General features: G+C 46.6%; 1 protein-coding gene across 1 annotated transcript in view; it reads left to right on the top strand.

Annotated features, from left to right (window-relative positions):
- Positions 1-15734, top strand: part of Pkd1l1 (polycystin 1 like 1, transient receptor potential channel interacting) — a 176340-nt gene that overhangs the window by 83137 nt on the left and 77469 nt on the right. The window contains exons 35-44 of the mRNA XM_032915919.1: positions 876-1049; positions 2433-2552; positions 2676-2745; positions 3291-3334; positions 4144-4300; positions 5406-5541; positions 6478-6562; positions 6968-7144; positions 8748-8866; positions 11644-11754. Coding sequence (XP_032771810.1) covers positions 876-1049; positions 2433-2552; positions 2676-2745; positions 3291-3334; positions 4144-4300; positions 5406-5541; positions 6478-6562; positions 6968-7144; positions 8748-8866; positions 11644-11754 — 1193 coding nt within the window. The remainder of the gene's footprint in view (positions 1-875; positions 1050-2432; positions 2553-2675; positions 2746-3290; positions 3335-4143; positions 4301-5405; positions 5542-6477; positions 6563-6967; positions 7145-8747; positions 8867-11643; positions 11755-15734) is intronic.

Raw genomic sequence — 15734 nt, 5'->3', positions numbered from 1 at the left:
AAAAAAAAAAAAACAAAAAAAAAAACTAGAGGCCTGGCTTAACTGTAGCATCCCTTAGATAACAATATCCATGGTTGTCTCTCTAGCTATTGTGCTTGAGAACTTTAGGTGAGAAGCCTGACTTGACTGATTACATCATCTGTGAGCACATATGGCTGGGTCACCTGGCTGGAATCAATGGTCACCTGGGAATTTATATGCAACAGATATATCCTCAGTCAATTAAACTGTTTTGTTGGTGTGTGTTGACTAAACTGATTATATTTATAATACTACATCTGTCCATAAATAGTTTTTTATCTAGAGTGCTTAACACCAAATTTAAGTTTCATGGAAATTTTTTAAATCCAGTGAAATTCCACAAAATATTATGACCTGCTGGGCACCAGACCTTGTAAGACTACTGAGTAGAAGGCAGGTCAGTCCCAGGTCTCAATGCACCCAGAGCTGGTGCCCTGCTGAAAGACTGTGTTTCTGGGGACAGTGCTTATAATGGGGATATCTAGAAAGTCCTTTGGGAACAGAAAGGAAAGAAATGGTGGGAGATTAAGACAGGAGGTCTCTGAGAGCTAGCACGAGTGACGCAGAGAGCTAGGTGGTACTAAAGCTTCAGAAGCATCAGCAGAGGTTGAACTGGGTCAGAGTCCAGGTGGTAAATGTGTGACCCAGTGAGGTACTGCTGAAGCGGTGAGAGGGGAGGAAGGAGGCAGAACAAGTTACCATGAGAGGCATCTACCTGCACCAACCCCATCTCCACGAAGTATCCAGCTTTCAGCTGAAAGCTAAAAGCCAAGAAACAATAGACTCATTCCAAAAGTCAGGACTCAGCTCACACATGTTTGTGTCTGAGGAAACACCTGTGGTTTCTGTTTCAGCTTTTCTACTCGAAGTTCACAGAGTACCTGGAGGATTTCCACATCTGGTTCTCACTGTACAGTCAGCCCCCATCCAGCAACTACCTACACACACAGCGACTTGCTGTGTCCTTCTGCCTGCTGTCTGTCTACTCATGCCTCACTGCCCTTGTCACTTTGGGAGGCCATGAACAGGTGGGAGACAGCAAATTTCCAGCAATAGCTTCCTAATCTCGGCATACAGTTAGTTCTTTTAACAAGCAAAACAGAGCTCCTGGAGAAGGGCTTAAGCTAGGGGGATCTAGCAGTGCTGAGTGGAGAGGTAGCTGAGAGTTCTACATGTGGATCCAAAGGCAGCAGGAAGAGGGTGAGACACACTAGGCCTGGCTTGAGCATCTGAGACCCCAAAGCCCGCCCCTAGTGTGACACACTTCCTCCAACACCACCACACCTACTCCAACAAGGTCACACCTCCTGATAGTGACTTTTTTTTTATGGGCCTAGGAGGCCATTTTCATTCAAATTATGACAGATGCTAACATCTGGATTTCACTGACATCTTCCTGGGTCTGTGACCTGGCCATGCTTGGATCCAATGAGTAGTTGGATCCTGATTCATATGCTCTAGCAGGTAATATGGAGCTGGGGGGGTCTTTGAGTCCTAACAGACTGCTGGGTTCCACACATGACATTGAGGATAAGAGGAAATAAGCTGATCTTTTTCTAAAGATCTATTTTTTATTATTTTTATTATGTATGCATGTGTTACAAGGAGGGTAAGAGTGTGAACTTACAAATACAGGTACCTTAGAGTTTAGAGGAGGGGTCAGACCACTTGTGGCTGGATTGACAGGTTATGTGTGAGCTGCCTGAGGTGTTAGGAAATGAACGAGGATCCTCTGCAAGAGTAATGCACGTTCTTAATCATTAAGCCATCTCTCCAACCCAATGTTGTTTCCTGTGATAAATTCATAATCATTCATGGGGCCAGCCCCCAGGTTGACATGATCCTCCAGACAGCTGGACCATTCAGTGACAGTAGCTGTCTCAAACTTGAGCTTTGTCATCTGTCCTAGGAAAACAGGGTGTGGCAAATTCCTTATGTGGCAGCAGATATGATCACACTTAAATACACAGAATTTAAAACTATAATAATATGTTGGTAGAACTTGTAACAGTAAACAAACAATGGGGAAGAAATGTCATCAAGTGACAAGTGGGAACCTGCTGTGATCTCTGGGGAGCTTGGCTTCCCTCGGGGCCTCCAGTGGTCTGATCCGGGATGGCATTTCCTCCTCTGCTGGGGGCATTCTGAACCTCTTGGCTCCTCCCTTTGGGATTGTCAGGGCTTCGTCAGCTGAGCACAGATCTTATGGGTGTTTGGCAAGCATTTGTTTGGCTCACAAGATGTGTCTAGGAGGAAAAGCACATTTTGTCTTGCTCAACCCCTGTAACGGAGGCAAAGCTTCTGAGAGAAAGGACTTTAGCTAAGCAGGAGTCATACTCATATTGAACACATTTGGAACTCTGTGCGTTGGGCTCAGAGGACATAACTGCCATGTATTGGAACCATTGCAGCGCCCCCTAGGTGTGGGTCCCACAGCTATCACTCTGGAATCCTTCAGTCTGGCTCTGCTGTGCACCCTCCTGGCCTGTCCACCTGCACAGCTCCTATCACTGCTCTTCAGGTGCAGCAAGGTATGGCAGCTGTGCGGCCCTGGGCTCCTGAGGAGACACCCCTCCACCCCTTCCACTGCTCCACCCCACCACCCCACCCCTGCCATGTGAGATGCACGTACCAGCAACCTCTTTGCTTCACAGGAAGCCAGAGGGAATCTACGGACTTCACGACATTGGCCTCTAAGAGGAGTGAAGACAGAAGTACCTCAGGGTATGGCAAACTAAAACTAGAAGCTACACTGGCTCCAGGGCTGTCTCTTAAGTAGGCACCATGTCCTGTGCTTTCTGTATGTCTTGTTCGTTGAAGATAAACACCACCAGATATATATTTAAATCACTTTTTTTTTCTTGGATCATCATCCCTTGTAGACAATAATCTTGTAACCACCATTTCCAAAATAATGAGTGGTAGCCAGTCATCCCATGGCAAGAAAGCATGGCTGTGTGGGGAGCAAACCCCTTCTCCCAGATCCTATTCTTCACCAATCACCTTCTGGCAAACCTTGTATGACCCCACGCACCACTCTTTCCTCTTATGGCTCTTGTACGTTTTCAGCTACATTTTCTCTGGCTCTGTGACTTCTGGTGAGTAGCTCTGGTTGGTTGAGGGCTAGTCCAGGCCTCAGGATGGAGGCCTAGACAGGATGGAGACATCAAGAGTCCTGCCTGGTCTCTCAGGGTTCCCCTGAGGGGAACAAGAGAGAAGCATCTCCTTGCCTAGTTCAGAGTCTTACATTGTTTTTCTCCCCCCATCAGGCCCTGATCCCAGTGGGAAACCAGATTCAAGGCAGCCCTCCCCAGTAAGTGGCATGACATACAGTTGCTAATTGTACAGCATAAGATGCTGTCTTAGTCTGGGTTTCTATTGCTGTGAGGGGACACTATGGCAGCTCTTATAAAGGAAAACGTTTCATTGGAGCTGGCTTACACTTTAGAGGTTTGGTCCATTATTGTCATGACAGGAAGCATGGTGGCATGCAGGCAGACATAATGATAGAGAGGTAGCTGAGAGTACCACATGTGGACCCACAGGCAGCAGGAAGAGAGTTAGGCACACTAGGCCTGGCTTGAGCATCTGAGACCCAAAGCCCATCCCCTAGTGGCACACTTCCTCCAACAATACCATGCCTACTCCAACAAGGCCATACCTTCTGATAGTGACATTTACTATGGGCCTAGGAGGCCATTTTCATTCAGACTACTACAGATGCTAAAACCTAGACTTCACTGATGTCTTCCTGTGTCTCTGGGTTTACTTTGCTTTACAGCTCATAGCACCTGTTGCTAGGTAATGCACTCTCAGGCCCCATTCTAGCCTTCACCCTCCAACCTTTCTTCCTCTAGTGGACTTTGCAATCTAACAGTCTGACTGCCTGGAGTTGCCTGGAGGCCACCAGTATTGGCCCCATGGTAGGAAGACAGAATTGGAGGTTGGGAACAAAGGAGTTAGTCCAGAAGCAGAAAATGACATCCTTGAAGAACCATCTGAGGCCTGTGCTTGACCCCAGCTGACCATGCCTGTCCTCAGAGTTGGCCACAACAAGCACTAGTGTTTCAGACACAGCAGAAAAATTGGCGTTGACCTGGTCTAACCTCGTCATAATTTCAGCATCCCATATCAGACCTTCTTCCTGGGACTGACCAAGCTTGGAGGATGACAGCCAGCAGCAGGGGTATAGTCCGTTCACCGTTTCCACTGGAGGCCTGCAGGGATAAACATCTTGCTCTGAGAGAGAGGAGCCACTGCTCTCCTCCCAGTTCACAAGGTGACATCGCCCTATGGCCATACTAAGTAGCCCCTGTTCTTGCTGACAAACCAGTGGTCTATGCCCATGGAGAGGCAACACAGGCAGAATGTACTTGGTCTAAATGATACTAACCATTCTGGGCTCCTCTAAAATCCAAGCATGGGTACGGACCCAGGCCTGTCTAAAATTGGTTAACATTTGGCTTCAGCCCAATTCTTGGGAGTCTGGTTTACAAGCTTGGTAGGATCCTTTTCTAAAGGCGCTGAGACCCTCCACTTTAAATATTCTGAAAGTTAAAGCTTTACCTATTTCTATGCAAAATAGAGTGTCAGCTCCAGCTTCAAATTATGGCAGATGATCACTGAGCTGGAAGGGGGGGGGGACAATAGGGAACCTGAGTCCGAGAAAATGACGTCATCTCGTCTGATCATTGGGATTGAAAGGCCTGATGACCTGGCTTAGAAGGAATGTCAGAGTAGGACTTCAGGTCTCTGAGGCCACATGCTGTGTGGACAAAGAGTCAATAGAGGCTTTGGGTAGAAGGTGCACTGTCTATATAGACAATGCTCACCAAGTGGTTAACTGTGCCTGGTCTACAGTACACACTAGGGGGGAAGGAAAAGTCAAGTCTCTGTGTAAATGAGCACTCAGCTAGACATGACCATAGTTGCAGCACCAGTACTGGCTGGCTGTCCAAAGATTCAGAGAGATGGGCCTGGAAGCCAAAACAGAGAAATGAGAAGTTCACTGTCGAATATGGCCCAACTATATCAGCCAACCCCATACTCCTCATTTCCCACTGTTACCTCTACTCCTCAGGCAAAGACCAATGTCCAGTTCAAAGATCATTATCAAGAGGAGCTCCCTCTGTGCCCATGTGTTCTGGTTAGACTTTAGCTGACTGAACGAGGCCCGCCCACATGGGGAGGGCTCTCTGCTTTGCTCAGCCCAGTGACTCGAAGGGTATTGTCCTCTCTGGATCTTCATTACTAACACACCTCAGATAATGTGTGACCATATATCTGGTACCCTTTAGCCCAACAAGGTGACAAGCCCCCATCACATTGTGGTTGAGAATGACAAGGTCTGCTAACCTGCTGTTCTCCATCTTGCTCCTCCTTAGCTCCCAGTAGTGGTTTTGAAGAACTTGGGCCCCAGCAGTCAAGGGTCTGTCTGCTCTGGTCAAGCTCTGTGGCTTGGGCCATCTCTGGCACAGCTTCCCTGGCCTGTGGTTTGGGGACAGGATTCCTAGGCTACAAGTAAGTATTGAGGTTTTCAGGTATCGTCAGGTGCTTGATAGATGTCTAGGATCTGTGAAGAGACTCATGAGTTTCAGAGGAACTCATTCAGTTACCAATGCCACTATTTTTTTTCCTTAGTAGAGCCCTTCTGATATATAAGTCCAAAAGGGTCACTTGGCCTTCAACTGAAGCTATATGTAGACAGAGTCCTGGGTACAAAACAGAAAGTGTGGTGGGGGGCACTAAAAAGGGGCCATTCTGCCTCTAAGCTTCTCAGAGGAAAAAACCTGACCAAAGTCAACCATTTGTTGCCTGGTATTGTTTGGGGGAAAAAACTTAATAACATTGAGCTTGGCTCTGATGCAAACATCATAGTTCCTAATCAGTCCTTCTATTCAACCCCCTTCATCTGGTTCTGTATAGTTTGGGCCACCACTGAAGACTGGGGGACCACCCCTTGTGGCTCCGGAAAAGCCCACACCATGTTCCCAGCCCATGAGAAGGGTAGCCACCAAAGCCCTTTCTTCCTGACAATATCCCTTCTCCCAACACCATTGCTGGCCACTGTGTGAGGACAGGACAGGCACTAGAAGTTTCTTCACACCTCGGTTTACTTATCTGTAAAAGATAAACACTGGGCATGTGTAATCTAGAGTCCCGAGCATGAAATCAAAGTGTTCACACACTACCACCACCTACATTTCCCAACTCCTCATCTGTGATCCGTCCTGTCTTTACTTCAGGCTCTCTTACTCTTCGTCGTGGGAAGTTTGGGGGAGGTTGGTGTCCCCTCAACAGGGAAGGACTTTGCTTTGATGGGTAGACAGACCTGGCACCCATCCCACAGCCCCTCCTCAAGCTCCCAGCAGTGAAGGCCTCATTGCCTCTGGCTGTAACTGTTTTCATGAGTAGCTTACTCCCATGAAGGTGCTGAGAGATCCCTCTCCTGGGTAGGTTTGTGCCAGCACAGTGTGTGTGGTGGCTCCACCTGCTGCTTCTCTCTCTGGTCTGCTGCGCACTCATCACCCAGCCACTCATGGTAAGAAACCCCACTGTGGTGGAGGTACCTTCGTCAACATGGGACCAGGGAGGAGAGGGGTCAGGGGGCTTCGTTTTTGGTGGTTCGAGTCTTCTCTTTAGAGTTTGATTTAGATGGAGCTCTGCCTCAACCTGGTATTCAGAATCTTTATTTTTAAAAATCCCATAAGAGAGGAACCACTTTGCTTCTATTTTCAGTTTATGACTCTTCCCCAGAGGTCCCGAGTAAGTTCTCTTGGTGAAGGCCACACCTGGTGACTAGGGACTGGGGACTTCAGGGTAGTGGCTCCTGGTATCTATTCTGGTATCTATTTATAAGATAAAATCAGCTGGCAGTGCAAGACCAGGAAGATGGCCCTGTGGGAGGGGCCCAAACAGACACTGGTGCTGGGCTCCTCTCTTCCAGATCTGTTTGGCAGCATCGGCCTTTGCTTGGAAACGGAAACATGACAGTGAGTTTTTTAGTGAGTCATTACAAGATGCGACCAAGGGTCTGGATTTGGAATTGGAAGAACGTTCCAGAACCCACATTCCTCTTTCTCCTGTCTGCTATAGTCCTGACAGTGCTGAGGAGACTGAAAGGGTGAGCAGAAGGGGAAGCATTCAGAACTGCTCCCATAAAGATGGGAACTCAGACCTTAGTTCAAATTTGGCTGTGCTTTTGGAGTGCTACTATGTGTGTGTGTGTGTGTGTGTGTGTGTGTGTGTGTGTGTGTGTGTGTGTCTGTGTCTGTGTGTGTGTGTGTGTGTGTGTGTGTGTGTGTGTGTGTGAGAGAGAGAGAGAGAGAGAGAGAGTAGATTTCTTTTTTTTTTCCTTATAATTTACCCCAATTCCAATGAAATGAGAACCACAAGGAAATGAGTGCACTGGAGAATGCAGACCCTAGTGCCTGGAAAGGTGACTCAGTAGTTAAGAGAACTGGCTGCTCTTCCAGGGGACCTTGGTTTAATTCCCAACACCCACATGGCAGCTCACAACCATCTGTAACTTCAGTCCCAGGAGAATCTGACACCCTCACACAGATATACACATAGGCATACACATTAGGAGGCATTAAACTTCTTAAAATTATGAAAAGAAAAAGAAACCTTAAAGACTAATGAAAAGATAATTTCTGGCCGCAGTTTCAGAGCTTCTAGACCATTTGCTTTTCAGGGCAGTCAAAGGAAATGTACAGCCTCACCCACTCCCTCACTTCCACACAGACATTAGCAGGCTCCACATCCCAACTGCAGGCCCAATGTTTCCTGCCTTCTTGACTCCATCCTCCCACCCCAATTCTCTACATACCTGCAGGCTTCCTTCTTCCAAGGCTCTCTCCCTCTGTCAGCGTGGGCAACTGGGTCTAACCCTGTGGCCATCGATGTGGTCCTAATCTCAGAACCGAGAAGCCTCTGAGGACCTCAGTCCTCTTCAGGCTTGACTCCCCAACACTGTTTCTGCCATCACCTTTAAGTCCCGATGCTCTACCTGCTGAGTCTCCCGTGCCACCACAGGACACAGTCCTCAGCACATGAGGCATATCTGAACCACAGGCCCAGTCCCCAAGGCTCACTTTACAGCCTTTGCTCTATACTTCTTAGAGGCCCAGCAGCTCTGGGAGGAAGGACTGAGGGGCCCAGGGCTGCTCCCTGAGTGTGCCTAGAATGGCTAAGCAGATGAGTGAGAAATGAATGGCTGACTATTTCCCATGAGTTTGCCTCTGAGCTACCGTTAGTCCTGCCCAGGAACACGCATAGTTACAATATGGAAGCAATAGTGCTTTTATTACACAAGGCAAACAAAACAAAGATCGTTCATGCTAAAACAGACGGCTTTAAAAATCAGCTTTCCAGTCTTTGAAGGCCTCTAACGGGAACTACAATGCAAACACCAAAGGCAATTGCCCCTGTGACCGGGCAGCAGTGAGCATGCCTCTCCTGGGAAGCCATGCTTTCTAAAGGCTCCGATGTAATGCTTGCCAAAAGAGCTGGCCTGGGACATGAGCAAGGTTTTCAAATGGGTCTACTTCATCTCGCATTGCCTCCCCAACAACACAGTGTGTGTTAACTACACAAAGTCCCTCTTTGTCCCCTGAATGCATTGCAGAGAGCAATGATGACAGCTCTTGGGTTGGCAGGGACTCTAAAAGCCTCTCTTTCTCCAATGCTGACCCCAGTATCATGGTGCTCCCCTTCCGCCACAGGTCTTGGCTGCCCGACAACGAGAACGCCACCTGCGCTGGGCTCAGACACCATCCAGGCCAAAGTTCAGAATGATGAGGGAAAGACTAAGGAGAGAGAGCCTCATGCAGGCAGCCCTGAGGTAGGTATAGACATTGGGCTTTCTCTGGCCCTGCCTTCTTTTAATAAGGAAAGATAGGAGATCCTACACTTGGGAAAATCCTTTCCCATGTCTCCTCAGTGCCAGAGGGCAAGGGACAGAGACACTGCATTGGAGGAAGGAAACTGTTCTGTCATGGGGCTGTAATCCATGACCCAGAGCTCTGACCTCAGCTCTCTCAGCCATGCAGACTCGCGTGTATCAAAATGTGCCTCCAGCTGGATACACAGGGCTATGAAAATCCAAGAGCAATTGTTGTACCTCTTCACTGATTGAGCCCAGGGACCAGTATTTAAAAATAAGTCAACAGTACCGTTTACACAGACATGTTCTGGAGATCAACATAAAGTCCAGTTCAAACTTTTAGATAAAGCATCAAACTTAGTAACTATGATACTGAGACAAACCTCTCCCAATTTGACATCAGTCATGCTTCTTTCTGTCAGCAGTACCCATTCCCCTGCCCATCTGTGATAGATACTAATAGCCATTCCTCGAGGAGCCTTTCAATGCATGTCTCCCAGATCTGAATTCTAGATTCCAGACTCTTGAATCTATCAAGACTCTATCTAGAAGCTCCAGATGATTTCCCCCAGTTCTGAATTCTAGATTCCAAACTCTTGAATCTATCAAGACTCTATCTAGAAGCTCCAGATGATTTCCCCCAGTTCTGAATTCTAGATTCCAAACTCTTGAATCTATCAAGACTCTATCTAGAAATTCCAGATGATTTCCCCCAGTTCTGAATTCTAGATTCCAAACTCTTGAATCTATCAAGACTATATCTAGAAATTCCAGATGATTTCCCCCAGTTCTGAATTCTAGATTCCAAACTCTTGAATCTATCAAGACTCTATCTAGAAGCTCCAGATGTTTTTCCCACAATGATGTTGCTAAAGTATACAGTGTCACCTTGTCTATTGTCTCTCTTATAAATCCTTCCTCATCATCCGCACTCACTCAGCTCCCTAAGTAAAGAACAGGTCCCGAGATGGGTTCTTTTCCGAAGAAAATTATCATGGCATTATTAGGATGTCAAATTTAAAGTGAGTGAAAAGAAATTCTGAAAAGATATGGCACTGTCAAAGACTTTTAAATTTGTTCAATCTTCCCATAAAAACAGGGGTGGTACCCTGAACCAAACCCACCAAAAACACGAACAGCAGACCTAAATCTCTCTCTCTCTCTCTCTCTCTCTCTCTCTCTCTCTCTCTCTCTCTCACACACACACACACACACACACACACACACACACACACACCTCTTGAAGTCACATGGGTATGCTAAGCGCTATGTAGCCAGTACACTGCAGTACCCACTGCACTTTGCAAAACCAGGACATGTAGGGAACTGTAGGTGTCTGGGCATCTGAGAGCAGAGGGATCAGGGGCTCCTGAGGGGTCACCCCAGGGACTGTGCTGCCACACAACCCCAGTTCACAGGTGCCTGTAATGTCTGCAACACTGGGTAGCAGATGTCCACAGAAGTTACTGAGCTGAGCTGAGCAAAGCTGAGAAATCCAGCTCTCCAGGCTCATGCTGAGGGAGCCACAGGCAATGTCCCCGTCAAGGTGGACACCTGAGAACACAGCTAGAGACAGCAGGTTCAGAAGGGGACAAAGCTAACTCCTTTTGTAGATGTCATTAGTCAAAGTCTGGGAAAATAGCACAAAAATAAAATAAAAACAAATAAATAGGCAGTAAGAGAATTTAGTAGACACCAAGAGCCATTATCCTTTGTAAGTCAAGTAAGTTGCAACACTCCACTCCTCAGCACAGCAGAGGACACAGCTGCTTCGGTGTGATCTCCATGGGAAGTGCATAAAACAGTCAGGAGAGTTAAACAATCTTCAAAGATCGAAATGTAGGCTGAAAGCAGTGGGATTGCTCCAGTGCCTACATCCGTGTAATCAGATGTCTGTCACTCTTCAGATGAATGACTTGCTGAGGGATAGGGCACACAAGCAATTGCATGGTTGTCTAGTTTGTCATTGCTGCTGTCCGTGAAGAGGACTGTTTATAGCCCAAGAGAAAGTCAATGTGGATTTTAGCTCAGAAATACAAAATCCTGTAGTCTTTGATGGGAATGGTAAATCACAGACCAATGAAATAGACTCATAGATCAATGGAACAGACGAGAGAGCCCAGAAACTGCCAACAAACAGGCTCAAGCAATTTAACAGACAATAACAGGAAGGCAATTTGATGCGCAATTTTTCAAAATGGGGGTGGGATAGCTGGATGTTGATAACATAAAAGGACAAAACCAACACAGAGGTGCTGAAATCCCATCCCAAGCTAAGGAGCTATTGACAGTTGGTGGCTCATGGGAGAAAGAGAGACAGTTTTCCTTAAGGGTAGTGGGCCACGCTACAGTGGAAGGCCACGTATTGCAGAGCATGAGGGCAGCAGAAATTATACTTGGTTTGTGAAAAAAAAGAAAAAGAAGACACAAAATTGAATGGGTAGAGAACGTGGGTGAATCTAGAAGGAGCTGGGTGAGGAGGTGAATATGAGCAAAGTCCTTTGTGTGAAGTCTTCAAGAACTAATCAAAACTAGGAAGGAGTCTTTTAAAAGTACAAAGAATAAATACAGTGTTTAATTCAGCTCATGACTTATACTAATACATCCCAACCAGGACATAGGTGCCCTGCTTCCTAAAATACTTTCCGTGAGGAGAATAGGTCCCCTCCTATTCTCCTTCTTGTGTGGACAAACAAGGTTTCCAAGGATGCTCACTCTACAATCTCTCTTCCCAGAGACGTGACCATGCATAGCGTCATGCTACTGCTGCTTCTGTTTATAGCATATGGGAGATTCTGCCCAGGTGAATATTCTCTCAATCAAGCCATCCGGAGGGCATTTACAAGGTAGGAGGTTGGGGGGGGGGGTCTTAAAGATCTGGGAAGTGTCGCACTAGTTCATGGTCATTGCATTCATACCCAAAGAACTTCAAGCTCTGGGTTCCAGAATCAGTTTCCTTCACTGTGTTCCAGAAGAGGGAGCTCTACCCATACCTTCGGTCAATTTCACCATCACAATACTGTATGTGCCTAGAGAAAGGTTTTCATCATAGTCTGTGTACGAAGTCTGGGAAAGGCTAATTACCCATGTTAATGGAGGGCTCCATTTACAGACCTTGGCGTGCACTTAGCATCTCATTTTGGGGTCAATATTGAAAGAAGTTCTTGGCCTGAGAGGGACATACCATCTATTTTGCAGAAAAACATCAGTGTTCTTCAACCAAAGGCTACAGTCACAGTCCATGATTCCTGAAACCCAGTTTCAAAGTGTGCTTCTCTGCTAAGCTCTCTACAATATCTGAAGTATTCATTGGTTTTTTTCCCCCTACTTTTAATTGCAATGGATTTGCATCATAAGGAAACACTGAGCGAGGGAACAGTTTAAGGCAGAGGCACAGTCCCAGACCCTTTTTTGGGGTCTGGATACTCCTGAGATTTGGATGCTCAAGGAGACGAGTGGATACGCCTAGTAGAACATTCTTTTGTCAGTGAACGTTGTCAACTGGGCAGTTTCCTCAAGCCAGTTTGACTCTAGCGATATGAATTATTAGTGCTTACATTGTAGTGACAGACAGTACAACAACTCTATACATTCCGAGGTTTCCTTTCTCTTCTGTAAGGAGTATTTTAATACCCGTATCTGTAGCATTTTTTATGCATTTCTTGCCTTTGATCCTCATTTGGTTTTATGTGAAGATATTTATTACATTTTCGTCAGGAGAGGGCGTTAGATCCATTTCATCTTTTTTATTTAAGGACTTATTTTTAGATTCTGTAAGACAGAGGAACACTGACACCGTGCTGGATGGTGACTCACAGATGTCATTCCCTTTATTCTTACAATCTTATTACTCTTTAACAAGGTTCTGCCTGGAAATCCTAGTACTTCAGTTTGCCTCTCAACTTGGTTCGGCTCAGTAATCCCAGAACTGTGCAGCTCTAGAGAAACTACAGAAGTTTCCAGGGCCCAGTTTGCAAAGCCACAGTTAGCTTCTGCTTTGACAGCTTAGTTCTTCCAAATGAACAGGTGTATAGATTATGCCAGGAGGGGGCACTGTGAGCAAAACAAAGAGACCATGTGGAGCTGCCACCTTCTCCTTCTCCTTCTCCTTCTCCTCCTTCTCCTCCTCCTCCTCCCTCTCCTCCTCCCCCTCCTCCTCTTCTTTCTCCTCCTTCTCCTCCTCCTCCTCCTCTTCCTCCTCCTCCTCCTCCTCCTCCTCCTCCTCCTCCTCCTCCTCCTCTTCCTCCTCTTCCTCCTCCTCCTCTTCCTCCTCCTCCTCTTCCTCCTCCTCCTCCTCTTCTTCCTCCTCTTCCTTCTTCCTCTTCCTCCTCCTCTTCTTCCTCCCCTCCTCCTCTTCTTCCTCCCCTCCTCCTCTTCTTTCCCCCCCTCCTCCTCTTCTTCTCCCCTCCTCCTCTTCCTTCCCCCATCCTCCCCTCCTCCCCTTCTCCTTCTAAGACATGGAAATCAAAACACAAAAACCACTGATTTGGCTAGTTTATTTTTAATCTCACATTTTCATGAATTCCTTTTTATTCAACATTTCTCATATACCTCTAGATTGTCAAATATTCCAGCTGAGATAACATCTATAAAAATTCCTGTGCTCTTGGGCCTGGTACATTCAGGTAACCCTCCCAAATATTGACCCAGGTGGGCTTAGAGCCCTCATGTTTCCCACAAGGATAGAAACCTCACTGCCTCTTGTAGCTCTGGACACAAGGCAGGGCCATATTTATAGATCATGGTTCAAAATGAAATGTTTACAGTGGACTGGCTCTGCCTCACCCACCCACCCCCACTACCTAATCCTAAAAATCAACAAGTCCTGAGGGGCTGTTATTTGTAGCATTCGGGGCAGAGCAAGCCTAGGAAAAGTGAATTCGATGGAATCCAAGGGGGGCTCTCTTCGCTTCCTGTGGCTGGCAGTCCTTTGCTCCTGGCTGCCACAGCATCCTCTATAAAGTTAGGAAGATAACATTCTAGATTTTTGTCTTTAAAAAAATGACTCTAATATCAGAGTGTCACATTTTAATTTGTATTTGAAGTACTTCTGAACTCAAATTCTTCATGAAATCCCAAATCAACAAAACTAAACTAAACCACAAGTGAGGGTCCAGTACCTAAAGGTAGGGCAGAGCCCAGCTCCATCCCAGTGTCCTTCAGAGGTGACCACTAATGCTCTATGCTCTTTCTTCTTACCGGGCTGGCACTGTGGGCCCATTTGATCTAATTGCTGTAATTAGTACACACAGGGCCAGGCCAAGCTTGGGTCCTTGGTGCACCTCTTGCTCTCCAGTGTGCCAGGAAGGATTGGGATAGTTCCTTTGTGTAGGAGATGTGTGAGCTCTGGGTCACAGCAGATGTTTCTTGACATCATTAATGTGGTCCCAACGGGGAGCAAGTATGGCAAGGATAACATTTCTTTAAATTATGCAAGCTGGGGCTAGGGGTGCAGTTTAGTGGGAAATCACATGCTTAATGGGGGCAAAGACACCTTGGCTTTGATTCCCCAGCACCTCAAAAACTACTGTGGGGATGTGGGGAGGTGGCTCAGTGGTTAAGGATACTGGCTGCACTTCCAGAGAACTCTGGTTCTGTTTCTTGTACCCATATCGCTGCTCATAACCACTTTTAACTGTAGCTCTAGAGGATCCAGTGCCCCCTCTGGCCTCTGAAGGTAGCAGACACATATGATGCACAGACATGCATGCAAAGAACACATTCATACACATAAAGTTAAATAATTTTTCAGAACAATTTTAAGTATTGTGGGAACTCAGTATGATATTAAGCATATACTAGTTTGTTTTGTTTTTTTTTCTAACAGATATGGGCCCTACTTAGTGGCAGGTGTGCAATCAGCTTGTCTGCCCATATTCCTCCCTCCCTCCCTCCCTCCCTCCCTATGTCCCTCCTTCCCTTCCACTGTCTCTTTGTCCAGTGCTTTCTCCCAAGGACTGGAAATATTTTCAAGGTTTTACCAGCTTTATTTGTGCCTCCATGCTGACTCAGATTTCTTTCTGAGAAGTGCTCTGTTTCTCCATCACAGCCTCCTGAGATCCCTTGCAGCTTCCCCACTTGTCCAGGATTTGAAAAGAAGTTGAGCCAGATTTTCAGAAAAGTATGGAATTGAGAACTAGCAGGCAGAAGAAGGCCTGCTTAGATTAGGGTCTAAAAGGAAAGAAGGAAAGAAGGAAAGAAGGAAAGAAGGAAGGAAGGAAGGAGGGAGGGAGGGAGGGGAGTAAGGAAGGAAGAAGGAAGGAAGGAAGGAAGGAAGGAAGGAACTAAAACAAGTCAGCTCAGTAGCCCCTGGGCTATTGCTCACACACGTTATGGGCATTTTGGACGTGTGTACATTCAGTGGATATAAATTGCTGATGGGAACATTTGTTTCTCTATTAACATGTTTTGAAGGCTTTTCTTTGCCCTTGGTTCCTTTTTTTATTAAGTTGCCTAGCTTTCTTACATGGTTGTAAGGTATTACTGCCCTTAAGGAGTCCCTGTCCCACACCTGGGCAGAGACTGCCTGACATGAGGCCTCCTCTTGCCAGCTTCTGGGGTGTGAATTCTTCTGCTTCTCGGGTGTGAATTCACATGACAGAGGTCATGTCCCTGAACATGATGTTAAGAGATGTCTGTCACAGGCTTTCTGGCTGCTGTGCCCTGGCTCATGTGACCTACTCTCTGAAGCTCAGCTAACCAAAGTGCTCAGGCCATTCCATCCACCGTAGTTCATGACCTAAGGCAAAGCCTACTTTGCAACCAAGTGTTGAACACCTCATGGAATTGGATATTGGACTAAAAGTGAAAAACAGAACTGTTGGTG

This window comes from Rattus rattus, chromosome 11 (genome assembly GCF_011064425.1).
Source record: "Rattus rattus isolate New Zealand chromosome 11, Rrattus_CSIRO_v1, whole genome shotgun sequence".
Taxonomy (NCBI): Eukaryota; Metazoa; Chordata; class Mammalia; order Rodentia; family Muridae; genus Rattus; species Rattus rattus.
This window is presented reverse-complemented; position numbering and strand designations above follow the sequence as displayed.